General features: G+C 41.0%; 1 protein-coding gene across 1 annotated transcript; it reads left to right on the top strand.

Annotated features, from left to right (window-relative positions):
• The first annotated feature begins 175 nt into the window (after positions 1-175).
• GOLGA3 (golgin A3) lies at positions 176-26,332 on the top strand. Its single transcript, XM_054172952.1, has 24 exons — positions 176-269; positions 2,191-2,550; positions 5,425-5,706; positions 6,564-6,676; positions 7,155-7,846; positions 9,071-9,182; positions 10,142-10,448; positions 11,050-11,252; positions 11,618-11,755; positions 12,719-12,880; positions 13,891-14,259; positions 14,938-15,015; positions 15,926-16,189; positions 17,004-17,098; positions 17,763-17,979; positions 18,654-18,797; positions 19,402-19,599; positions 20,148-20,264; positions 20,739-20,878; positions 21,531-21,663; positions 21,892-22,014; positions 22,399-22,563; positions 23,511-23,671; positions 24,622-26,332. Exons 2-24 carry the CDS (start codon positions 2,418-2,420, stop codon positions 24,827-24,829), a joined length of 4,554 nt encoding a protein of 1,517 aa, XP_054028927.1. The 5' UTR covers positions 176-269; positions 2,191-2,417; the 3' UTR covers positions 24,830-26,332.
• Positions 26,333-27,697: the final 1,365 nt, after the last annotated feature.

A 27,697-nucleotide genomic window follows, 5' to 3' on the forward strand; every position in this document is an offset into this window, starting at 1 on the left:
TGCCCAGTGGGCCTGCTTGGCAGCAGCCGCCTCACCGCTGCGCCAGGCTGCCGCGGCTCCCCGCGGGGGTGCTCGGGCCCTGGCTGTCTAGGGCCGGTGCGGCCCCGGGGCTGAGGGGCCGCGGGTCGGGCTCGACCCGACCCGGCCGTCAGCGGCGGCGGCGCCCGGCTGACGGGGGAGGGAGAACCGCGTTGCACCGCCGCGCCCCTTCCCGGCGGAGGGAACGCCACGTCTCGGGCAGGAGCCGGGCGCCAGGCGGGCAGCCGCAGGTCTGCGGGGGTCTCGCTGGGAAGGGTGGCGGCGGGGTGAGGGGGCGGCCGAGGTGCGGCTCTGTCCGGGGGGTGGCCGGGCTCTGCTTCAGGGCGGGGGGGTGGTGCACTCGGGGCTGCCCGTCTCCTCTTCCCGCGGCCTGCCGGGGTGCGAGGAGCCGACCCGGCCCCGCTGGCTGCGGCCCCGGACCTCCGGGTGCCTCTGCTGGGCCCCTGGAGAGATGCTCCGGCCCCTGCCCGGGGAGCCCTCGGCCGTGTCTCGTCGGGCGGTGCCCCCAGCCTGGGACCGTGCTCCCTTGTCCTCTGGTTGTGGGGAGTGTTCCAAACAAAATCGCTTTCGTTTCGTATAGCTCTTTTCCCTGTGGTGTGCCTGTTGGGTTCCTGTGGCGTGCGTACATCTGTGCGGGGGTGTGTGTGTGTCTGCCTGTGCTCAGCAGAGATGCGAAAGGACTTCGAAGTCAAAATAACCTTTGATATTTGGGAGTGTGTTGTACAGGAGAGAGCCATTCTTTATGGCTGACTATTAAAAGGTGTTTAATTACAGGGATAACAGACTATCTAACGTTGGCAGGGCTTTGCCAAAGCAGTCTAAATTGTGCTGGCCTGTTGTTTGCAATACCTTTGCGATTTGCCATGTATTATTTATTTGCTATGCAACGGCTGTTCTTCCAGAAGCTTTATTGTAAACCTTATTCTACAGAAAGCTTTATAAATCACAGCAAAGGTATTAATCTTAAGTGTTGGTGGAGGTTTTTCCTTCAGAAATATGCTTCAGGTTTCTGGCTCCATCACGGCTCACCTACATAAGGGTCACATGCATATTCCTCTAGTCCTGAGTATCCTGAACTGTTAGCAGCTTCTCTAACATTCTGGGGGTGTTGCTGGGTGCCTCGGGCAGTTTAATACAGTAGCGTTTACACAAGTACTCTCTGGAGATACGGAAGGAATGTTGATAAAAGTGTTTGTGTTCATGTAAAAACCCAATTAAAATATCCCTGACTTGACGTTCTCCCCACAACTCCTCCACTTTTTTTTAATGGGGGATTTCTTATGTCTCGTTTTTAAATAAATAGGAATCATAACACTTTATAATCTGAATTCAGCTGTCAGTAACTACGTGAATAACATTTAAATGTTTGGAGTGACTATGTACAACAGCTTCTGCCAGACTGTACTAGTTGTCTGGGTCTATACCCAAAGATCTGAATGTCTGGGGAATCATTTGCAGATTCTATAAACTATGCTTGGAAATGCTCCTCTTGACTTGCCGTAGGAGAAGACAGTGTTGAACTGTAGCCCAGGCCACGTTCTGACTGCCAGTGTGTGCTGTAATTAGTAGGTCGGGTTCTGCATAGTGATGCATGCTGGTTGCTGTGCAGACAAATAAATAGTAATGATGTCATCCAGTTTTTAAATAATAAATCTGAATTCCATGCTGCATTCTAGCTGAAGTTACTGAAACTTAAATAGCAGTAGGGCCTTGAAATGAAACACAAGGTATGAAAATCCAGACTGTAATTTACAGAGCAAAATGCTACTCTGAGTACTAGCTTGCTTGTCAAAGCAGACCCTGAAGAGGCATTTCCATTAAAAGGGATACTGCTCTTTAAAAAGGACATTACTCTTGTCTTACTGAATATTCTTTTCTTTGCAATGATTATTTGTGTTTCTTGTTTTTTTGCATCATTATGCTGGTATGAATGCTACTGACAAAAAATGATAACAAAAAAAGGCTGTTAAACAAATCACTTATTCACAAAAGCTGGAGAGTGGCTTGTATTTCAGTGTGTTATTACCCCATGTCCTGGTTCCGTGCGTTGAACTTGGGCTGGTGGGTAATCTGTGAGCGCTCCTTGCGTTTTCACTCCTGTTTTCCAATCTGTTAAGAAGCATTTGTAAACTTACTACATTTTGTTTCTAGAAGATGCAACTTCTTGATGACTACAACTTTGGCTGCAAGCTGTTTTCGTGATCTTCTGGAAACACTGGCTGCTTGCTGCACACCAGCAGCTGTAAAGCTCAGAACTGCGCTGCTGTTCAACATCTCGATGCTGCTGTTGCTGATGGAGAGAAACAGGACTTGGTAGTTCGCCTGGCAGCAAATTATTCAGAAGAAAAGCCTCCAAAGGATCAGAATCATTTTTTACCATGGACTCCTTGTCTGTCCAGCAGGATGTTCACTTGCAGAACAGAAGCAGTAATGGGGCCTCTAGCAGCTCTGAAGAGCTCTTGGATTGTAAAGCCAAGTCAGATTTGCCTGTTACAATGGATGAAATTAATGGTAAGTTGCTTTATGTGTACCACATAATTTCCTAGCCTTACCCAGGCTTCTCTACAACCATTTTGTTGTTCAGGTGGTGCTGGAAGACATTCTTGTTGATTTCTTGTACATATTTCTTGTACTTATTTTAAGCAAATTTGCTCTGTGTATGGGAGAAGTATTTTGATTTAAAAGTTCTTCTTTCAAAACAAAACCAGCAGGGGAGTATATTCTGCTTAGGGTGTAACTCTCTCTTCTGATGGTGTTTCCAAGAGTGTTTACCTGAAATTCTTTAGAACTAACAGTTCTGAAACAATCATTAAGGATTAGTTCATTCTAGCAAAAGATAAAATACTTGTGCAGCTGTTTACAAGAATCTTCAGAGAGTGCTGATCTGAATAGATTATAGAAACAAACTCAAGTTGTGAGGGATCTCAGTCAGTCACTCATCTAGTCCAACCTCGTGCACAGAGCAGACCTAGCTGTGAAGTTAGATCAGGTTGCCTGTGGAATTCTGACAATCTCCAGAGAGAGGTTCAACAACCCATTCCAGTATTTAACTTCTTTCATAGTGAAAATCTTTTCCTTGTATTGAATTGCAATCTCCCCATTTCTGTGCAGTCATCTAAGGATATGGTGGTATATAAGGATATGGTAGTAGATGGGTGGAGGGGATGTTGCAGTTGCATAGATACACACAAGTGTGCAGGCTGCTTGCGTAAAAGGAGGTGATCATGTGTTGAAATTGTTAGCTTTCTACCCTCCTCATACCACAGGTTTGGCATCTTGTCTCTGGCAAGGAAGTGGAGACCTGAGACTTTATTTGCATTTCTTACACTTCTATTACCAGGCTGGCAGGGTGTAGTTCTATGATGATTCATTCATCTTTTATGGAGTCAGAGATCACACTTTGCTATCTTCCCTTGTGTTGGACATTGTCCAAACAACTGATTTGTGTCTTACAAATAGGTCCTGTATCTTTCTACTGTTTTTAATCTAATAGCATCTCCTCCCTCACTGTTCCAAAAAAACCTGCAATTGTGTTAACACTACTGCAATAAATTACTTCAGTTCAAGGAAGCATTTGGATTCTGAGTATCTCATAGCCTCAGGAAGTTGCCAGGAAACCATTCCTCCAGAATTCTGCTCCATCATCTCTTGTATATGTATACCACCCACAACTGTGAAGACAGAAATGTAAATAAAGTATAAACCTGATGTAGTCTTAGCTGCTGTTTTGAAAGATGGGCAGAAACAATATTACTGAATGTGCAAGGTGTCTTCTTATTTGTGGCTTCTTGCAGCTGTTCTTAGTATTGACTTCTATTTTAGATTTAGTTTTGACAGGCTTTCAGTTTTAAAGTGCTCTAAACGCTGTCCTTGGTTGGTTAGTTGTAAAACAAAGCAGTCTTCTGTCTACTGCATCCTTGTTGCTCCCATCCTTTCTGTCATTTCTGCAAGTGTTTTTGTGCCCACATGATGAACTAGACCAGAAAACTGACTCAGACAAAAACGGCCTGAAAATGTTCTCCCATGTGATAAATTAGATACTCAACATTTTTCATTCAGATCTTAGTGAATCAATTGGTTTTGGCAACCTAAGGCTGAACATTTTTGATTCTTTTCTTTTACCCCCATTCAGTTTCTTCTGAGCTGGTGCACTATACAAACATCCGAACTAGCTTAGGGCAGGATGCACTGCAGAGGTAGGAACAGAGATGAAAATTAATCTTTTCCCCTTCAAAGTACTCTGGAGTGAAATTGGTCTTCAGTAACAAAAGGGAAAACAATTTAAAACAGTCTTTGTGAAATTGCAGTCATCTTCCTGGCTACAGAATATTTCTGTATACGAATCTTACAGATGCTTGCTTTGGGGAGGATATGATCCTCAGTTCTGGTCTGTTTGGTTTTTTTCCTTTCCCTCCAAATCTTCTTTAAGCAGTCTTAAAAAAACCCCAAACTACTTACTCAGTTTGGTAGCACCGAGAGGAGGAAAATAGGAAATTTGCAAATACTTTGTGATCATAAATGTTAAATATTTCCAAGCACTTAAAATGAAAAATAATGAAATCTTCCATATTATCCAATGAGTTCCAGTTACTCCAGTGATCCATGGTATGGGAGTGAACAGAAAGTGTCCTCTTCAGTGCTCTGCTCTCATTTGAGATCTAGAATAACACACATACACAGTTTTCTTGCAATAACAGATTCATAAATGTAAGCAGTCCCCAACCAAGTGAAGTAGAAATGTGTAAGAAATCCTCTGAAGTGCTGAAGTTGTTTTGAAGATGCATTTTTCCTAATGGAAAAGAAAAATCCAATATTAGTAAGTAGGGATAAAATTCATATTCAAGTAGTTCTTGAATTGCCTTTTGATTGGCATAGCTATTATTTTGATACATGTGAGCTTTGCTACTGTGCTTCTGAAGAAGATGTTCCATTTCAAATAAAATTAAACTGAGTTTAAAGTCAAGAAGCTCTGCTTGGCCCAGGCTGGAAGTGGATGCCCAGCAGCATACCAAATAGCTGAATCATTCAGCACAGGCCTGCAGTTGCCGAGTCTTACGTGCAGTAGGCTGCCACTCGGTGTGGGTGTTCAATGCTTCTAAACCTCACAAGATCTGAAATCCCACGTGAGGTTTTGAAGATACCGTGTGATCACTTTTGGGGTCCTGCTTGAAGGCAGCATGGTAAAGCAAATGAAAGGTGCTTGTTCTGGTCTTTTTAAATGAGGAATAAAAAGTCCTTTATAAAGTTCCTCCTGCCAGTTGCTGCCCCTGGCATTTTCCATGTTCCTGCAGTCTGAAAGTAATTGTAGTAGCACTGTATTTGGGTGGAGGTGTGAAGAGAAATGGGGTGGCTTAAAGTGTAGCTCAGTGAAACTTTCTTTTCCAGCTACCAGTATTAACATCAATGAAGTGCCAAATGAAGAGGGAAGTCTGGAGATAACCAGCAAAATGGACACCTGCCAGAATGGGCCAGAGTCACTCTTCCCCAACTCTCCTGTATCGTTTGACCCCACCAGCAGTGCGCAGGGTCAAGAGTTGTCCCCAGGTGTGACTGGTTTCCATGACAGCCTAAGGAAGTCTCAGGGAACTAGTGCTGAGGGCATAGTTCTTAGAAAAGAAGCTTTGCAGTCTCTCAAACTAAGTCTTCCCATGCAAGAAACTGAATTGTGTAAGCATCTGTTTATGGTGGTGCCCCTGCTTTCTCTTTGCTGCATAAAGCTTTAACTCTGAGCCTGGCTCTAGAATCCTATAACATCATTTCAGCTTGGACTAAACTTCGTTTCCGCAGTAAGCTTTTACTTTCAACTACAATTCATTTTCTTTCTGTAAACCACCCTCTGCTGCAGCTGAGGCACGTGCCTTACTGTTAAAAAATTGTTCTTGTGCTGGAGGGGAATTTATGCTTTCTGGGGCTGATGCTGTTCTATTCTTCTTGGTTATTAGAAGTAACACGTGACATTAAAAAACTGCAACAAAACAGCAGAACCAGGTGATCTTTAGCTAAGTAATAAAGTGGGGGGGAAGAAAAGAGCAATAAAGGGGAGAGAAAGGAGAAGCCTTTGTATTATGGTGCAGGAGTTCTCCAAAATAATGGCTTTTAAAAACCTTACTGTGGGGAAGACAATGTGAGTTCACAAAAAGAAAGAAAATGTATCTAGGCAGGATCATTCTCTGACCTGCAGAGAATGAGTGGATGGCTTAGATCTTGCTTAGTTTTATAATTTTAGCACTCTCAGAAGTGCAGGGCAGTGCAGGTTAAATGACAGTAATAGCTTTCTTGTCATATATATATGGAGGAACTACCACATTTGCAAGCTGAGCAATGGAAATTCACAGGCTGTGTGAATGCCTGCACAAGGCTATGTTAGAAGGCAATATTCTGAGGTGCATGCCGGTGGGCTTTCTTTCCATTCCTTGCTTAAGCATGCAGCATGTTGCTGATGGTAAAAGGGGCTTTTTCTTTTTGCATTTTTTTGCCCCTGTTGGAGTTTTCTGTTTGACTGTAAAGACACCTTTCACTTACAGGCTCAGCAGACTCTTCACTTCCATTGGAGAAGGAAGAGATAGTAAGACTTCAAGCAAGGCGACGGCTGGAAGAACAGCTCAAACAATACAGAGTGAAGAGGCATCAGGAAAGAGTGAGTGCTGCATCAGGAAAGATCTTGTAGATTCAGGGTGCTGTTGAGAAGCTTGAAACCTTTATCCTTTCTGTGCTCTAAATTACTCTTTTCAGTAGTTTTCTCAACTGTCAGAAACCCTTTGTTTTTTTTTTTGTTCTGGACATGCACAATTAATTTCTCTGTCACCTCATTGATAATGTATCCTTTTGTGCTACTTAAAATAGGGGGGGGAAAAACCCAAACCTGAAACTTTAACCTTAAGGTTTGATTTTTCTTGTTTTTCAGTTAGTCTTTGGAGTCTACCTTGATAATTTTCAACAAGTATATGCTGAGCCTTGCTGGGATTAATTGCTGATGTAATGCAGCTTGTTAATGAAATGCTGCATATATTTAAATATTCATGCAAAAGTGTAGAGCTTTACATATTAATGTAAGTCTTTGTTGGTTCAGGTGTAGCATTCTGGAACTTATCATTGACTCTTTTTTGCTTCTTTAGTCAAATCAGTCTGCATCCAAGAACCGGCCCTCCAGCACCCTGGATCCTGAGCTGATGTTAAACCCAGAAATCTTGCCTAGAGCCAGCACTGTAGCAATGACAAAAGAGTACTCCTTTATGCGGACCAGTGTCCCCAGGGGGCCAAAGCTGGGTAGCCTGGGACTTCCAGCATCATCAAAAGAGAGAAGAAGTTCAAAATCTAAGCCCAGTAAGGTCCGGTCTTTGGCTGACTACAGAACTGAAGATTCAGGCACTGGAAATGCTGCTGGGAATTTCGTGGCTACAGATGCATCTGGCGGGACTCTGAAGCAAAGTAGAAGTGGCCCAACATCAGTTGTTTCTGAGATCAGTCTGCCCTCTGACACGGATGATCGGATAGAGAATTCCTCCTTGGCAGGAGATAGCGTTTCAGAGCTTGATGGGAGTGAAGCAGGAATGAGGCTGGATGGAAATGAGAGCGACAGCTCTACCTACAGCAGTGTCTCAGGAAAAGGGCTGTGTAACAGTTTGCAGAATGCAGAAGGCAAACAGGGTGTTCCATATACAATAAATGGTCAGAAGATACATCCTGATGCAATGGGGCAGTTTCCTTCTATCAGTGAGGTGCTGCAGGCTGCAGCAGTGGAGCATCAGGCCCAGGAGCCAGAAGTTAATGGGGAAGTGCAGAGTAGGAGAGACAGTATTTCTAGCAGGTAAGAAAGGTCACTGTACAGTGAGACCACTATTGAGCATTATACTTTCTTGGAATAGACAGCCTATTACTTTTACCCTCTACTTAACTTTGGATCCACTTTTAACTTGCATTCATTGTGATCAAATCTGTTCTTAAAGAAACTGCAAGGTCACTTCACTTGAGTGCCTGTTCACTAAGTATATCTTTAGAGAAAGACATTTTTACAGCTGACAGTGGTGCTTTAAACATGCTGCTAGCAGTTGCTTCTATCTGCATTTACTTGTGAAGCAGGCCTTCGTTCACTGAATCACTGATGTGGCATTAAAGTGTGGAAAGTGCAGACTCTGATATTGTGCTTTTGCTGATGTACAAATGGACCTTTCAGACCTCAAACAGTTATGAAATGGCAAGAGTCTTGTCCTAGATACTCTTATCCTCTTCAGCCCTTCAGAAATGAGGTTGTGTATATCATAGGTATTAAACTGGGAATCAGCAAGCAAGTGGATGACTGGTAAAGCTCCTAATGCAGTTGGGTTTTTATCAGTTGTCTGCAGGTGTGTGTTTTAAACATGCTAATTTTGAAATGAACTACTTTTTTTTTTACTGTTTTTAATTTTGGTTGGAATGAAGTGTCATGCCCTTAGATGTTAAGGTAAAATCAGCTGTCAACAATTATTCCATCTTAGACTTAATTCTTACACTAATATGAGAGAGAGAGAGAGAGAGAGAGAGAGAGAGAGGTCTTTTTCTCTGGACTCTGTAGCTGAGTATGAGGAATCCCTTACACCAAATGCCTGTTCTTCCTTCTTTTGCAGCAGCAAAATTTGTTGCTATTTCTCAGGCACTCTCACATTAAAAGAGTCAATTGCAGACAATAGTTGTGGAGGTTTTGTGCTCCCATTATGTCCACTTGTCTGCTTACAGTAGGATATGCAGCTAGAATGTAATGAAGTCAACTACTGCACTTCTGTAAATGTGTGGGTGCCACACTAGGTTTTAGCTGCTGCAAATATAGGAAACTAACTTAGGAAGCCTTAGCATGAAGAGATTTTTTTTTTATCTCTTTGGACAGTAACAGAGGTTGTTTCACTGTGTTCTGGATCCATCACAAAGCCAGAAAAAATGTCCTGAATTCTAGGTGACACGTGGAATCTTGAGTAGCTCTTAATTTCAACTTGACTTTCCTCCAGCTAGCTGAGTGCTGTATTCTAACCCTTTGTGTGTGTGCTGTCTCTGTCTGCAGTGTTTCTATGGAAAGCTCTATCGCAGGAACTCATGATGAAATGTTGCAGGTTCTGAAGGAGAAGATGAGACTTGAAGGGCAACTAGAAGCACTCTCACTAGAAGCTAATCAGGTAGAAAATGAAATTGAATTTCAGTGTTTAGCACATTATATTAATATCTTAATAATTTTTCAAGAGGCTCCTGCATATTGCACTGTGCAAGGATATCGTGATAAGACGATTCTGGCTGTACACCAGGTGCCCACTAAAGCTCCTTTGTCACTTCCCCTCCTCTGCTGGAAAGGGGAGAGAAAAAATACAACAAATGGCAAAGCAGACTCGACTTGGGGATGTTAGATTAATTTACTACCAATCACATTAGGATAATGAGAAATAAGCCCAAATCTTAAAACACCTTCCCCCTACCCCTTCCTTCTTCCTGGGCTCAACTTTACCCCCAAATTCTCTACCTCCTGCCCAAAAGTGGGCAGAGGTAACAGAGAATGGGAGTTGCAGTCAGTTCATCACATTGCTTCTGACACCCCTTCCTTGTCAGGGGGAAGACTCCTCATACTCTTCCATCTTAGGATCCCTCCTACAGGAGACAGTCCTCCATAAACTTCTCTGAGTCCTTCCCATAGGCTTCAGATCTTCATAAACTGCTCAAGCATTGGATCCTATCCACAGGGTATAGCTCTTCAGAAACAAAAGTGCTCCAGTGTGGGCTTCTCTCTTCATTGGGTCTGCAGGACCTGTGTCACATTAAGAGTAGTGCTAGCAATGTCAGTATAATTGTATTTTCTCTTAGTGTGGATTGCTGGTATAACACATGTAAGAGAAACATTCTTTCTCACCTGCCTTATTAATAATCCTGCCACAGTTTGTGACATGCAGTGCTATGCATCCTGCCTGTGCTTTCCTCTATATTTTTTGGACTATTTGAAATACCTGCTAGGTGACTGCCACTTAAAAAACTTTTTACAAGCAAGTGGTCTTTACCTTAGCAAAGCCATTCTGTTGGGCATTATTAGTCAGCCTTTAATGTATTTTCTCTTAAAACTTCTGTATTTTGGTTGTCCGGACACATTCAGGCTCTCAAAGAGAAGACTGAGCTACAAGCACAACTTGCAGCTTTGAACATGAGGCTTCAGGCACAGATGGAACACAGCCAAAGTAGCCAGCAAAAGCAGGAATCTCTGAGCTCGGAAGTAGCGACGTTAAAGCAGTCTTGCTGGGATCTGGAGCGAGCAATGGCTGACCTGCAAAACACCTTAGAAGCAAAGAATGCTAGTTTGGCTTCTTCAAATAATGATTTGCAGTTAGCAGAGGAGCAGTACCAAAGACTCCTACTGAAGGTTGAAGATATGCAAAAAAATGTCCTCACCAGAGACACCACAGGTGGGATGATGTAAATGTCAGTCTTTACAATTTGTTATTCCATAAATCTTTTTATTTCAACATAACCTGAAGTCCAGGAAGAAGAAGGAGTTATAATTTGTGTTTCATTAATGTCATACTAAGGAAATGGTCTGAATTTTAAGATGACTATGTTTTGTTTTGTGTCTTAGAAGTACTGCAGTTTGCAATCTGCCTCTGCCAGCTTGGAGAAGGAGGCATAAATATTTAGTGGGCTAATGGTTTATAGACAATCTTACAAATCCTGCTTTGTATGTAATGATGGCTCTACATGTCAGGAGAGCTACTTCCTGGTTTTTAATTAGTTGATATTTTTATGCCTTTAAGGAACTATGAATGCTTAGAGAAGTGGTTCACTGATTTTAATTCTATTCTGTGCATGACCCGGTACTTTGGATTCTAGCACTTCTCCTCACTTTTGCAGGACAAGCCAGTCTGTGTGGAATTAGGCATACATGGTTTTGTTCAAAAAGAAAAGAAAATAAAAAGCTGAGAACATAAGACTAACCCTTGAAAACCTCTGCATAAAAATAGAACACTGGAGTGCATGAGTCCAGATTCTTCCTTTTTCCCCTTTTTCTAGTTCATGACCTGCGGCAGCAGCTGGCTGCCTTGCAGAGCCAGCTGCAGAAGGTGCAGTTGGAGCGGACCACACTGACCAACAAGCTGAAGGCCTCAGAAACAGAAATCACGTCGCTCCAAAACGTGCGGCAGTGGTACCAGCAGCAGCTTGTGCTAGCACAGGAGGCCCGCGTCAGGCTGCAGAGTGAGATGGCCAACATACAGGTGTTTAGATTTACTTGCATATGGGAGGGCTGAGATCTGTTCTTTATGTTAGTTTTATCCAGAGCACATTGTTTATGACCTTGGATAAAGGAGGTGCTCTCACCTAAGTATTCTTCAGGTGGAAAGCAGTGGAGGATGGTGTTTTGTTTTCATCATGACTCATACGAGTTCATTTGAATGCTGAGACACAAATTTAGCCAAAGCACTTGCCTTCTGTGGATGAAGATCTGTAGTTAATAAAAGTAGTGTCTGAGATAAGGCCCAGATAAGAGTCAACATAGTTTTTTTTTCGCAAAACTTAAATTTGTTGGCCAAATTTTGACTCTTGGTATTCAACAGATGATTGATTTATTTCCTTTCTTTAGGCTGGGCAAATGACTCAAGCAGGAATGTTGGAACATTTGAAACTAGAGAATGTGACACTGTCTCAGCAGCTGACTGAAACACAGCACAGATCCATTAAAGAAAAGGAACGTATTGCAGCACAGCTGCAAAATATTGAGGTATGGTTGTGGGTGGTCTTCATGAATGATGCTCTGCCTAGGCTGGGTATTTAGGTTTTGCAAACTCAAGGCTCTTCTGGCAAAGTAATAAACAATTCTTATGACTTGATTCAAATGCTGCATTATAAAAAACAGTGAATATCTCAGAATAAATAAATTTGCATGACATTACAAACAGCAAGAGGGAGCAAAACCATGTGTTTCCCATTCCAAGGTGATATTTGCATTTTCAGCTCTGGTATTTCATTGAATTTTAGAGGTGGATGTAAATGTTCTTCCTTGCTCATTCACAACTGTTTTTCAAGAAAAAACTTAAATGGAAGAGAAACAAAGTCAGTAATACGCTTCTTAAGTGTGTGAAATTGCTCAGTAATCAGTTTGTCCTTGCCCTCCAGTAAGAAGAGATGGATAAAATCTGAAGTGCAAGTGCAGTACAGTCATTTTTAAAGCACTTAGAGCCTTAAATCCTGTTGAGTTTCACTGACATTCCTGCTTCTAAGTCTCAAAGGGCAGTAAAGCAGCAGGTTAGTGGCAGCGTCCCATCTCCAGTGTTAATAGTAGTGGTTGCATGAATGACAGGAATTGCTATTTCATGAAATAGCTGCAGCACCCAAGGAATCCTTTTTTTTTGTTCAGAAGTTTTTGAAACAGCTTAATTTTGGTAAAGATTCTTTTTCTTTATGACTTGTTTCATTACTTTAGAAAGGGTATGGTGTTATTCAAGAGGAGTTCTGATTGTCACAAGTAGACAAGACATTCACTGTTACTTTAAAGTGTCATAAGTGTAGAATAGGTGACTTGTCTAATGACAGAAGGTGTGTAAAGCAGACATCAGAATTGGGTTTGCTTGTGTCTTTTCTCTAGAAGCTTTCTTGATAATTCACCTTTTTCTTTCCCTCTTTTTCCTTCCCCCTTCCCCTCCATTAAAGCTCTAGAAGTTGATTCCTTGCTTTTTCTGTGCAGGCTGACATGTTAGATCAAGAAGCTGCCTTCATGCAGATCCAGGAGGCTAAAACCATGGTGGAAGAAGACTTGCAGAGAAAGCTTGAGGAGTTTGAGGATGAGAGAGAACAGCTTCAGAAAATGGCTGATTCTGCAGCAACACTGGAACAAGAACTGAATCAGGTAGACTGTTAAGTAATTCCCAAGAGTTTCCAGGCAAAATTTTTGGTTGAAAAGGCTATAGTAAATAGCTCTATTTTTTTTTTTCAAATGTGAAAGATTGCTGCAAAACCAAAGTCCTCATCAAAGTCAGTGTCTCAGATGAAGAGGCTCCCTGGTGTTCAACCATTTAAGTAACAGTTCTTTTTTTTCTTTTCCAAATTTCAGAACTACTGCCTGTCAGGGCTGGTTTTTTCTAGTGAGTTCAGTATGTGATTAATCTTAAGTATAGACAAGCACAGGTCCATGTTTAAGGCTGTTAGACAGTCAGGATATGGCTATACATAGGTAGAGCACAATAAATTTGCACTTGGCTTACAGAGTCCTGCTTTGCCTTTGTAACATTACAAAGGCAGCAAGTCAAGGCCTGGAATCCTACAATGGCTTAGGTTGGAAGGGACCTTGGAGGTCATCTACTCAAACTTCCCTGTAGGCATGCCTCTCATCTAGACTTGGTTGCCCAAGGCCTCATCTAGCCTGACCTTGAACACCCCCTGGGAGGAGGCATCCACAGCCTCCCTGGGCACCCTATTCCAGTGTCTCACCACCCTTGTACTGAAGAACTTCTTCCCAAGATCCAGTCTAACCCTACTCTCCCTCAGCTTCAAACCATTCCCCCTTGTCCTATTGCTAGACACCCTTATCCTTGTCAATATACAGCACTATCATTAACAACACTGAATGTAACCAGTATATCTACTGTGGACACATTTCTTCAAACAAAAATCTAGAATACTGTGAATCTTAAGAATGTTTTAGGTTTTCCATTCTGGCCATTGCTTATCTGTAAGATTACAGATGCTGCAGAAGGCAATCAATGCAATTAGTAGGGCAAATGGAAGAAGTGGCCTGGGAAAGTTGAAAAAATATTTTCACCTTCTGCTGTTTTCTCCTAGAAATGAAAACATTAGTTAAAATATTTTCTTTTGATTGGAGTGCATTTGAAAATACTGTTTTCTAAAATACTTCCTCAGGTGAAGCTGACTTTGCAACAGCGAGATCAGCAACTTGAGTCTTTACAGCAAGAACACCTAGAACTCATGAAGCAATTCACTCTGACCCAAGAGACACTGCACACCAAAGAGCAGTCCCTGGATGACCTGCAAACACAGTATGATGAGCTGAAGGCCAGATTAGAAGAGTTCCAAAGTGATGCTACTTCTAAAGATGACATGATCCAGTATTTGCAGAATGAAAAGATTATCTTGGAAGTAGCTCTGCAGGCAGCAAAAGCAAGCAAAGAGCAACTTGATGAAGGAGCAGCACGCCTTGGAGAAGATGCTGAAGTAGCATCAGAAATCTTGGAACAACTGAGGCAAGAAATGGCAGTCAAGTCAAGCCAGGTAATGAATCCCTACAGATATCTTACTTAAAGTAATTGTTGCAGGAAAGTTTTGCCGCAGGTACATGATAGAGCATTCCTGAGGGTTGAGACGGCTCACTGTGTGGTGACCTGTGAATCTTTTTCTGTATACAATCATAGAATTGTCAGGGCTGGAAGGGACCTCAAGGATCGATCACCTAGTTCCAACCCCCCTGCTGTGGGCAGGGACACCTCACACTAGATCAGGTTGCCCAGAGCCACATCCAGCCTGGCCTTAGAAACCTCCGGGGATGAGGCTTCCGCCATCACCCTGGGCAACCTGTTCCAGTGTCTCACCACCCACATGCTAAAGAACTTCTTCCCAACATCCAATCTGAATCTACCTATTTCTAGTTTTGCTCCATTACCCCTAGTCCTATCACCACCTGACATCCTTGGAAGTCCCTCACCAGCTTTCTTGTAGGGCCCCTTAAGATACTTGAAGGCCCTGATAAAGTCTCCTCAGAGCCCTCTCCTCTCCAGACTGAACACTGTGTTATCTAACAGTGCCATTGAGAAGCCTTGTCAGAAGAAGGACCCTCCTTAAATTAGGCAGCTGGTACAAGCACAGCAAAAGACACTGTCACTGTTTGGAATAATGTACAACATGACATTTGGTATGTAAAGCAACATGTTTGCTGCTTTTCCCTTCTGGCAGGTGGAAAATCTGCAACAAGAAAATGCCAGCCTTAAAAAACAGGTTCAAAAAGTGAAGGAGCAGTTCCTACAGCAGAAGGTAAGAAAAAGCAAACTTTCAAAGACACAGAGTTTACTTCTGAGGGGTTTGTTGAGGACACTTGGATCAAATGGATGTATCAAATAACTTTGTGACATAATTACACAGTTTCTGTATTTCACACAGTAGAATTTTTGTTTGCAACTAACATAAAAGCAGATCCACCAATCAATTCCTGCTTTCACTGGCCTTCAGGGAGTTTGCTGAATGATCCACCACATAAAGTTTTGCATTGCCAGAAGCACTCGCTGAAATCTTTAATTGTTGTCATTTCTCTGCAGCTTTGAAAAAGTATAGTTGCTTTTGTAATTAGATGGAAAACAACTGCTTTATTGCAGGTTTTATTCTGAATTTACACAGCTTTTAAACATTCATTTGAAATTCATATGCTGGTAGTGTTGCACTTATGTATGTGGATGGCACCGTTAATTTTTACCCATTGATTGCTTATTAATCCCAAAGGTTGTTTTAGCTTGTTAGTGGTTTAAGTTTGGGAAGACTGTTTAAACTCACAGTCAAGCCCTCTTTTCATGGCAAAAGTTACTGATGTCTGCATGGGATGGCTAACTTTTTACAGTTTGTTCAGCTTCCAAAAATGGCACACAATTGCTGCAATGCCATAAAGAATGTGCAGAAGTGTATCCCCATAGTGCTATGGACACTCTTACTCGGGTGGGATTTATCATCCCCTGATAAAGAGTGAGTTTGGGTATCTGAGCTTGCATAAAAGGCTTTGAACCAGAGTAAATATGTTACAGAAGATGGTGCTGGTTTGTATTCTTTGACACACACCTCCCATCCTCTCCCCAACCTGAAATAACATCAGTAAACACTTTATAGTAAATTACTGTTAAGTTTAGAAAGTTGTAACAAAGGTGACCTTGTCCTCTTGAAATTTTTGTGTCCAAAGGTAATGGTGGAAGCTTATCGCAGAGATGCAAGTTCTAAGGACCAGCTGATTAGTGAACTGAAAGCTACAAAGAAACGTCTGGACTCAGAAGTGAAAGACTTAAAACGAGAGCTACTGAAAATTCAGGTTGAAAAACAGTCGCTGGAATCTGAACATTCCAAACTACAGAAGGAGGTGTCTCAGGTTCACCAGCAGATGGTGGAAGTAGAAAATCAGCTTCAGTCAGTGCAGAGAGAACGAGACGATATGGAAACACGCTTACAGGTATGGGAGGTGTTAAGCTTTGGCCTTTACAAGTGTTGCATCCAGAAGACATTGCCATTTCTATTAACTCTGGAAAGAGCCAGGATGCCAGTTAAGCTTCTTGGTTACATATTTCATATTGTCTATATGTGTTGGATGATAGGTTGGACTCGATGATCTCAAAGGTCTTTTCCAACCTGGTTAATTGTATTCTGTTCTATTTGAGTGTATCCCTACCAAAATTATCAACATCTGCTTATCAACATCTCGTGTAAGTGGGAAGAAGCACACCACAGAAATGGTAGAGGTGTGATGTGAGGGCAGTTTTCCTGCTCCCAGGGTGAACTCCTTCTGAGAGCAAAGACCTAACTAGAACTCAGTTCATAGATGATGTGGTGGTGGCGGCAACAGAGGGAAGAATTAAATAAGAAATGAAAGAGAAAGAACCAAAGAATCCATTAGGTTGGAAAAGACCTTTAAGATCAAGTCCAACTGTTACCCTAGCCCAGGCCACCACTAAACCATCTTTTTGCACCACATCTACATCTTTTCTGTATACCTCCAGGGACAGTGACTCCACCACTATCCTGGTCAGCCTGTTCTAGGGCTTTAAAATCCTTTCAGTGAATAAATTTTTCTTAATATGCAGCCTAAACCTCATCTGGTGCAACTTGAGGCTGTTTGCTGAAGAGGAAAAACACGGGAGAACCTTGGAACAGTTTATATTTAGAGATGGAAGTGATTTTGAAATGTCATGCTTATTCTTTTATAACCCAACAAACAAGAAATATCCTTTGTTCCTCATCTCATGAGTGCTTTTTATCTTCCTCTTAAGTCCTTGCAGTTCGATAAGGAGCAAATGGCGTCTCTGGCTGAGGCAAATCAGGCATTAAAACAGCAAGTAGAACAGATGCAAGAAGAAGCAAAAAAGTAAGTGTTCTTTTAGCACAGACAAAAGAACTGCAGCATTTGTTTTGCGTATTCATCTTTTTCGCAATCACTCTTTTCCTGTTCCCTTGTCTCTCCTTTGAAGAACTTAGGTAAGAGTGTCACAGAATCATATCCATTGGCAAAGTGTTGGTTGCATGTTCCACAGGAGTTGCAGCTCCTCTTTTGGCTCACTTATGCTTTTAGACAGCAGTCTCTGCCATACAACATACATACTGGAGCTACTCCTAGTAACCACTCACTGAATTTCAGCCCTGACTGGCTAAGATATTGGCATGAGTGAGAAGCAGTCGGTGGTGGTTTTGTTTTCCACTGGTGATCACTGTTTTTATACCTGACACATCCACCAAGGAGCTCAGACTGGATTGGATTCTTACTCTAAAGTCTGTGTTATTTTTATATTCCTTCATGTTGGAGTTTTAATACTTCTGACAAAGACCTCTGAGTATTGTCTTAGAATATTCTCAAGAGTCTTCAAAGGGCTACACTGTGCCTTTTCAACCTGATGACTTTCTCTGAGGAGATGTGTGATGCTGGGACAAGGGAAATGGATGTTGCTTTTTGGTAGGGCATGTGAAAAAGTAATCTTTCAGTACTGTTTTCAGGCCAGTTTTGTTTTAACCTTAGGTTTTATCTTTTACTCCAGAGCCATTACTGAGCAGAAACAGAAAATGAAGCGTCTAGGGTCAGATCTGACAAGTGCTCAGAAAGAGATGAAAGCAAAGCACAAAGCCTATGAGAACGCCGTCGGCATTCTCAGTCGGCGGCTACAGGAATCCCTGGCTGCAAAGGAGTCTGCTGAAGCTGAGTTGAGCAAACTGAAAGCACAAATCACTGATGGTGGAAACAACCAGATTGCTCAAGTATGCAAATGTCTTTTAACATTGTTAGTACAAAGAGCTATCTTGTTGCAAAATACAAGTCTTGAACTGTTTTACACTGAAGAGATGAAAATATTTGGACTATAAAGCTCAATAAGGACATTGTGGCAGTGTTCTGAGCACTGAGAATTTCCTTAACTGCATTTGAGAGAGGTGATTTGGCAGGCTTTGATTTGCTTAGTGGGTGTGGGGTTTTTTTCCTTTCTTATATTCTAAGCTCAGGAGTATGAGCCTTAGTACTACATTTCCTGGTTAATTTTTATTGTTGATTTGCTTTATTCATTTGCCTGCCCTCCCCCCCACCTTTTTTTTTTTTTTAAAGGCTCAGCATCTGAAGATTTTCCACTTTCCTACTGTTTTTTTCTCATTAACAGTTAATGTTCAGGGTAGCCATCTCTTACTCATATACGTTATGCCTATGATAAGAAAATTCATTTTGTGGGGAAAGCTCCTATTTCTTGGATCAATGGAGCAAAATATCAAATACATTAGCAGCAGTAGCTGAATGCAAGGGTGGAAAGCTCTGAGTAAGAACTTTACATTAAGCACTACATCTCCTTTAATATTTGCTAGAGAAATAGACTTTTTAAGAAAACCAGAATTGCTCCTGTAGATGGGGGATGCATTAATCACACTTGTTATGCATTTGTCTTTAGGAAAGGATTCAAGCTCTGGAGACAGAATTGCAAGCTGTTAGCAGCAGTAAGTTGACACTGGAAAAAGAGCTGCAGGAAGTGATTTCACTTACCAGCCAGGAGCTTGAAGAATACAGAGAGAAAGTGCTGGAACTTGAGGATGAGGTGACTGCTTCAATTTGCATGGTAGATGGGAATGTGACAGTAAAAAGTGCCTGAGAGGCAGGGAGAAATTATAGTACCATAGCTGTAGTCCAACAGTGCAAGAAATCATAGGAAACATTGTGTTGGTGACACTTGCCAATCTTGCTGCCCTTTGGGTTTCATGAATCGTTGTGTAGGGGAAAAGAAGATGAGAGAGAAGTCATTCCTGTATTAAATGTGTCTGGTCATGAGACAGTGAGGATTCATGAATCGGTATCTTCTGGAACTATCTGAAGTCATAGATGGTCAGTGATCTTTGAGGGCAGGGTGGGGGATAGATATATATATAGATATATATCAACTACTCTTGATCTTCACCTGACCAGTACTCCTGGATTCTGCTTTCTCGCAAGCATTTTTGTCTTCCAAATAAACAAACCACAAGAAAAAAACTCTAACTGAACTTCCTTTGAAGTGTTTGTTTAAAAAAGAAAAGAAAGGGGCGGGGGGCAAAAACTCACCAAGGGAAAGCAAGCTGTTTAACAAGTTTAGGTCACAACTTTTTTGTGTTGGTTATCTGGACTTGTTTCGGTTGGTTTGATTTGGTTTTTTCCTTTGCTTACAGCTTCAGGAATCTAGAGGCTTCAGGAAGAAGATCAAACGTTTAGAAGAAATTAATAAGAAGTTGGCCCTTGAACTGGAGCACGAACGTGGGAAACTTACAGGTCTCAGTCAGTCCAATGCTGCTTTGCGGGAGCACAATAATATCCTCGAAACAGCATTAGCAAAAAGAGAGGCAGATTTGGTGCAACTGAATCTACAGGTATGTGACCTTTTGATACAATATCTTAAAGCAATTAGGTGATAGTTCTGATAGGATAATGTAGACCTCTTCACTCATGTGATACAAGGTTGGTGCATTTTCTCTAGATCTGTGTCTCCCGTGTGCTGCATAACAGCAGTAATATAGGGGGCTAAACAAGATCAGAAATGAGATTTTGCACTAAATAGTGCTGTTTCTTCTGGGGGAAAAAGAAAACCCAAATTACACTGAAGTATTTGCAGTAGTATGGCTTGCTTAGGTTAGTTGGAACATGCCAACTGTTCCATACAGATTCTTTGAGATGAACAATTTTTATGCAAAGAATAACATGTTCATGGGGTATGAGCAAATGGAAATCTGGGCAATGAATTACCATTTAACCATGGCTGCTTTGAAGGTTGAAGGGTACATGAGGGAAAGAGTTGGCACTGAACAGCAGAGAGTTTTGTAATCCCTGCATTGGCTTGTGTTTATATTTCCTCTACTGGTGCTTCTGGTCTTCCACTGAGCCTGCAAAAAATGTGCATTGTGTTTGTGATGTGATACAGGTTCAGGCAGTCCTAAAGCGGAAGGAGGAAGAAGATCAGCAAATGCAGCAATTGATTCAAGCTTTACAGGCTTCCTTAGAGAAAGAAAAGGCAAAAGTTAAAGACCTTAAGAAGCAGGTAATAGTTCATCTTTTATTTTATTTACTTATAAGGTGATTTAAATGCCAAGTATTTAAAAAGCAGGCTGAAACAAAATCCGTGCACTATGACATACTGCTGCCTGCTTGGTCTCTGTCATGGTGGCTGGTGCTGAAACATCAGTTGATCTCTTCTCTGTTGTGCCTGGTGTTAAGTTTACTGACTGACTGCCCGGAAGGTTTCATTATGACCTGTAATGCATCCTGAAGTGATGGTGTCATCCAACAAGTCATAATAAAGCAGCTGTCTGGCAAGCGTGCTTCTTCCATTATATACAGTTATTAACCACCATTAGCATTAATAAGAATAACACCACTAATAATAAGTCTTCTAGACAAAAAGAGAAGTGTTAACAGCTGCACAACTTCCTTCTTGATGTGTTTTGTACCCCTTTAGTTGAGCTTCTGTTATGATTCACCTAGAGGGATAAACTGCTTCTTTTTTGAACTGCAGGAGGCAGCAGCCAAAGCGGACGCAGCACATAACCGTCGTCATTACAGAGCTGCTATGCTTGAGCTCAGTGAAATCAAGAAAGACCTACATGCCAAAGAACTGCTTGTCCAAGCCCTTCAGAGTGAAGTGGATAAACTGCAGTAAGTAAATGTCCAAGGTCTTAGAGAATAGTAAACAAAATAAATCCTCTGAATAAGCCATGCTTTACTGAATTTGCAGTTCTGCCACTCCAGAGTGGCAAGAAATGTGCCCCAGCTGAGCCTCACTGTGAGATCCATGTTTGGACTGTAGGTGAATACTTGCATTTTTCTCTCTCCATAATTCAGCTAGTGCACTGTGTTTAGTCTTCACTATCTTCTTTTTTTCCATACCTATCCTATTATTATTCTCTCTCACATCCTCAAGCAGCTACATAGGGGAAATTCAATCCAAGTTCAGTTTGTTTTCTTGTATAGAACATACTTTCCTAAATTATAAAAAAATTATCAGACCTACAGGTTAACCCTAGTCCTCCTTAAAAAAAAAAAAAAAGGCTGACAGGTGTTGAAGGTGTTGTTTTTGTGGTGTTGTGTTGGGTTTATTTACTCCATAATTGGTCTGTTTTGTTTGTAACTGGACTATTACTAGTGCTCCAATATTATTATGGAGTTCTCTATCCATGAATTTGTCTCTGTTGGCAAAGCTATAACCAACCAGGTTCTCTGCATGTCATTTATGGTTACATAGCTAACCTGGTTAAGTACTTCCTTTAAAGAACAGATTGATGAACTGTCTGTTTATGCTTCTATGCAGTACAGAGGATGAAAAACATTCCCAGGAAGTATCACAGTTTCAACAAGAGCTGGCAGAAGCCAGGTCTCAGCTCCAACTTCTGCAGAAAAAGCTGGATGATAAGCTTAGTGAACAGCCTGTAGTAAACCAGGAGGTAAAACTTGCACATTTACTATGTTTTTCCTTATTTATGATGCATTTTATGGCTTACTTTGTCTTTAATTCATTTTTTAAATGAAGTTCTGCTAGGTTTTCTCAGAACCTAGCAAGGGTTTGTGAGACAGACAATATATTTCAGATTTCACCTATAGATAATCCAGGTATCTTTTTAATTTTGTGGTTGGTCTTCTTCTTTGTTTGGGTTTTTTTAACACCCTGGTAGGTGGAAGACCTCAAATGGGAAGTAGAACAAAAAGAAAGAGAAATTGAAAGCCTGAAGCAGCAGTTGGATATGAGTGAACAGCGCAGCCACAAGGAGTTGGAAGGGATACAAGTTGTCTTGCAGGTATTTATTCGGATGGCATTGCTGTAGGGACAATAATTAAAACATATTTTTTTGTCTAAATCATATTTTTCTCGTGCTTGTAAATAATATTTATTACTCAAAATGTATTCACTGTGTTTTGCAATGTCTTCACTTTTTTCAGTTTTTCTTTGGCTGTGTTGGTAGCTTTCTATTTCCTTGACCTTATACCATTAAAATAGGCTACTGACTGTTTAAAACCTAATTTCTGGTGTTCTGCCAGGGGAAATTTGGTTTCAAATAGCAGTGTTAAATGTGATTTCACTTTCTAGTTTCCCCTGGAAATGAAAAAAGATGATAGAAACATAAGCTGGCTGGAATTTTTATCCTGTTTCCCTGTATCATGCTGCTTCTCTTCCCATTTAGAACATCAAGGCTGAGTTGGAAATGGTGAGGGAAGACCTGTCAGTGACACAGAAGGATAAGTTTATGCTGCAGGCTAAAGTGACTGAACTGAAGAACAGCATGAAGTCGTTGCTGCAGCAGAACCAGCAGCTGAAGTTGGACCTGAAGCACGGCAAGATGAAGAAGGTATTTAAATAGGAAGCACAGACATTACAGGGTACCAGAAAATACTCTGCTGCAGGAAACCTGCTGAAAACTCTGAATTTAAATGCCTGCCTGTGATACAGACTTACTGCTGTTCTCATATTGAAATGATAAATACAGAAAGGTTTGCAGGCAAAAGTAACTGTCCTGATCTTGAGTTCCCACCTTTTACTTGAGAAATCTTTGTGTTTAAGGTATCTTATATTTACATTTTGATTTACAATAATAAAGCAAAAAAGCAGCACTTAAGTAATGAATCATGAGCAAATATGGAATTAATAACTTCTCATAGTTAATACTTTCTTAATGTTCGTGTGTCTGTCCTCTCCATACTGTCCAGTTTTTCTTCATTCCACAGCTTCAAAAGGTAACTATTAGTGGTTTCTTTGAGTATTTTTTATTTGCTGCTAGTACACAGAGAATGCAGTAATAGCAGAGCTCTTGCTCTTTTCTTCCCCGAAGCAATTCCTTCACATAGTGAGGCAGGATTTCATATGGAAGCCTCCATTTCATTCCTTTAGACATTGATCCTAATAACCTCATCCTGCAGGTTCCAGAATTTCCAGAAGGTCTTGTGTGATTCTACTTAACTGATTCTTTTCTTTCTAAACTGTTCTCTTAAGTATACTGAAAGTTACTAGAATTTGTTGTGAAGATCCAAGTAATTTGCTTTAAATCCTTCCTGGTTTGTTTCTTCACTAGAGTGAGTTCTTGAGTAGGTTCTTCTAGATGCTGTTTGTTTACTTATGAGCATGGCTAGATGACATTAAGTTAGGAACTTTTGCTTGTGACCATGAATATGTGAAGTCTCAAAGCTTCTGATTCCTGCTCCAGAATACAGATATGTACCAGCAGTTTGATGTGAGACTTTCTATGGGGTAAAAGTGACTTAATTGTGTTTCTGGCTCTTATTTTTTAACTTTAACTAGAGGAAGGAACTGAAAGGAGAGAATAACTCCTCAAATCCTGTGACTCCAGTCAAGATTCCTGATTGTCCAGTGCCTGCTGCCTTGCTGGAAGAACTGCTGAAACCAACAGCTGTGAGCAAGGAGCCTTTAAAAAATCTGAACAGCTGTCTCCGGCAATTGAAGTATGACCTGTTATTTTCAACCATATTAAATGCTCTCAAAAATGTTTCCAAGAAACCAGCTGCCAGCCTAAGGAAAAAAGGATATGGGACTTACTTGGACTATATTTAGGAGAGTAGGATGTTCTGTTGTAGGTGCTTGCATATATGGCAGTAAAATAGGGAAAGAAGCCTTTACAATGAACTAGACAAAATGTCCATCAGACAGAGCAGAACACACCAGGAACAGCTATTTCTAGTTGTCCTTGCTGGGTGAAAAGCTGGTGTTTCTCTCTCTTCACAGCATCAGAAAGGCTTCCTGTGATAGCCCCGCAGTGTGTTAAGAAATCTCTGCAGAGGAAGTTCATTCTGCCAAAAATATGTTTTCAGATCTTCCCTTACAAGGTTGCATATGAGATTCTGAGCAGGAAAGCCACAGCTTTAGGAAGACAGGAAGGTCAGATTAAGAGAGCTGAGCTGCTATTATCACCTCAGTTGTGTTTGAGGGGAGTGAACCTATGATACTGTTCTGTGATCCTGTACTACCAGACCAGTCTCTTTTCCAAGTTGGTGTCTGACTGAAGTAATGGGTTTATCTAGTTATTTTTCTCTGCTTTCGTCACCTCTACCTCCCACGTTGTCTTTTATACCTGCAAGATTACCACGTTGATCAAGTTGCAGCCTCCGAGTGCCTGTACTGAGGGAACAGTGCTGCATCACCCCTGGCATTGAGTACTTGCAGCAAAGGAGCTGCTGCATTGTTGACCCTTACTTTTGAATTAAGCATACTGCATTTGTTTTCCTCTTAAAGAAAGACAATGTAAGCTTTAGACTACCTTGTCTGGTGTACAGCTATATCTTAGATTACATAATCTTGGTATTAAGAGTAAGGAAAGTAATTTTCTGATCTTGCATGTAACAGCTTTCTGCTTGTTAATTTTTTGCCTTTTTTTTGTTCTCACTGCTTTCAAAAGGCAAGAAATGGACAGCCTTCAGCGTCAGATGGAGGAACACACCATTACAGTACATGAATCAATGTCTTCGTGGACTCAGATTGAGGGGCAGTTAATGGACCTTACCTCTACCAGTACTGCAACTGCATCAGACCAGCAGGAGATCCCTACTGTAGATGAAAAGAAACAGAATTGTAGCATTAGTGACAAGGAAGCTTTGACACTATAACCTCCTTATCAGTTGTCTTTCTTCCTATGGCTTTAAGTATGTAAACAAATCTTTATCAAATTTATTTATTTATTTCCTTTTTCAAAAGCTGATGTTCAGAGTTGTGCTTTTGTCTGTAGGAGCCCAGGGCATGGTTTTGAGAAACTGGTGTAACAGTGAGTGCAGAAAATTCTCTTCTAAGCGTTTGTTTGAAACCTTACCATAATAATTCTGTCATGTTGGGGACGTAATTGGGGTTTAGTAAGAGATTCAGATGAAGGTTTAAAATGAGGTCAAGAGGAGCACCTGGTTCCAGGTCTGTATTTATTCAGTCTGGGTGAGTTTGTTAAGGAATGACTGTTAAATATTTAACATCTGGGTTTTGGTGGAGGTTTTTTTAACGTTGGGAGGGGGTGGTGTTTTGTCGTTTTCTCCTATCTTGAGTTGTATCCAATTCACAGGGCAAAATAAGTTCTGTTCATGTTCAGTCATTAGCAGTGGTGAAGACCTGGATATTCTGAGTATCTTCTCTGCTCCATCCTGTGATCTCTTCTTCTTGAAATTCAAGTTACATGTATCTGTATGTAAGGAAATGGCTTCAAATGATTTTTGGCTTCACATGATTATTTCTTCCCCCCGCCCTAGTTACAGAGATAATCCCTGCCCTACAGTAAAAGAAGCAAGACTATAAAGCCATGCACACCAGTGTGTATCTTTGGCAGATTTGCCTGAGTTATTTTTTGAAGTATCAGTTATTCTTTTACAGTTGCAGGCCAGTAGCGAGCTTTGCTTCACTGCACAGACACTTATTGCACCTTTTTAGTTCAACTTTTGAAGTAGACACCCTTGAAAAAAAGGTATGTGTGTAATATATATATATATATAAGAAAAAAGAATAATTTTCTGACTTTGAATATCTGTTTTAAGATGCTTATAAACTGTAAGCTAAGGCTGACATGAGGGTTTTTTGTTACTGTCATTTGTTTTAATGTTACATTTAAGTTTGCTGGGTTTTGACATACTGTACAAATGGCTTAGGGGAGTTAGCCCCTAAAGCCACAGCTTTTAGAAATGTAATTATTTTTACTTTAAAAGACAAAATTATGATGCCTCTAAAATTATTATTATTTTTTTTATTAGCTTTCCATTCTCCCACACACTTCCTCTACTTTTTCACCCTCTTGTCCACCATGAATGGAAATATTGTACCGTGGCAGCCTCTCTGCAGAGCACCTTGCCTAGATTATGATTAAAGCAGCCCAGTTTAGATTCCTTCCCTTTTGGTCCTGTAGTTCTATGTGGCTCATAGCCCACCCTCTCCTCATTTGGAATTGGGAGTGTGGAGGTACTGCTTTGCCTAATGTGCTAACTGCTAAAGCACAAACCAAAAGATATGTGACAAATATTGTATGTTTTAGTCTTTAAAAGATAAAACAGGTCAGTTATATTCATTATAGTTTTGCATAAAAAAGGAAATAATTAAAAATTCTAGTAAGTACAAGTAGATTAAGTGGCTGGCAAAAAAAAAACCAAACCAAACTCCAGTTCATGGTTTTTTTGTTTTTTTTCCAAAGAGATTGTTGCTGCTTTTGGATCGGTTTGATTGTTTGAGGGGGAAACAGTTCAAGTTTGCTTAGCAGTAAGGCAAAACTGAGCAAACAACAAACCCCAACCCACCCCTCTTTATCTAGAGTCTTAATTTCTCATCATTACTAATTCAAGCTCTAGAGCAGTTGAACACTTTGCACTTCATTGTGTCTATACTGACTGATTTCATGCCCCTCAGCTACTGGATCTTAACGTTTTTTTTAATCTGGGTCAGAGTGAAGTGATGCAAAAAGTCGAGGTTTTGAAATTGGTGAAGGAAGAAATGTGTTCGTGTGGCATTAGGTGTCCATCACAGAGAATTACCAAACAATTCAAAGGCAAGTCAAAGGCTTTACAGCCTAATTTAGAGGTGTTAATGTCTGCATAATGGTGCAGTTTACTGTGCAGAGTCAATGGTACTGATTAGCTTGCTGCTGTCATGTTCTTGAAGTTGCCTGTGTATTAAGCTCAAAGAAGAAAAAAAGTGAAGTATTGTTAAAGAACAAAATTAAAACTACATAATTAGTAATATTCAGTTTAAAAAAAAAAAGAGCTCTCAGATGTTTAGGATTTTAACTAAAATACCACTCGTGCAGTGTTAGTGTTGCTGTTCATTTTGGTGAATACATGGCCTACGGTTAAGAATCCATTAGGTTTTAATCTCTTAAGTTTGGCAACAGTTGTCTGGATAAAGGTTTTATCTGATATCAAAGAAAGCTAGAATTGTTAGAATCCTTCATTGTTCTTCAGAATGTCTGCTCTCCTCTCACAGTTCATTCTGTTGCCAGTGCAGCACTGCATTTTCTCACTAGCTCCTATAAAGACGTCTGAGCCTATACAGCCAAGCAGCCATAGCCACATGATTTCCCTTTGGGAGATGAGGGGAGTTGTGAAGTGCTCAGATTAGACTTCTGCAGCAACCCACCTGTCTTTCACTGCAGGTACCTGGACAGGAGTTATTTCCTTTTTATACTCAGCATGTGTTTTTTCCATAAACAGAAGCACCATGGCATTTACCGAAATGAAAGATGGACGGTGAGACTTGAGGGTCAAAATCTGGTGAGGTACTAATCAGTTAAGTTATGGAAGTCACTGGGAAGCCTTCTAGAAGGAGCATGCAGCATGTTATAAAAACAAGGCTTTTTCTTTGAAGCTTATCAGCTCAGATTCTTAATTATCCAGAGAAATAGTTGTTGTTTTATTAAAAAGCCTCACCCTGAGGCTGAGCATGCTCACTCTACAAAGTTTCAAGTGTCTGCTGTGTAGGCAATAAAACAAACTAGACATAAGAATGAGAACTGC

This window comes from Dryobates pubescens, chromosome 25 (assembly GCF_014839835.1).
Source record: "Dryobates pubescens isolate bDryPub1 chromosome 25, bDryPub1.pri, whole genome shotgun sequence".
NCBI lineage: Eukaryota > Metazoa > Chordata > Aves > Piciformes > Picidae > Dryobates > Dryobates pubescens.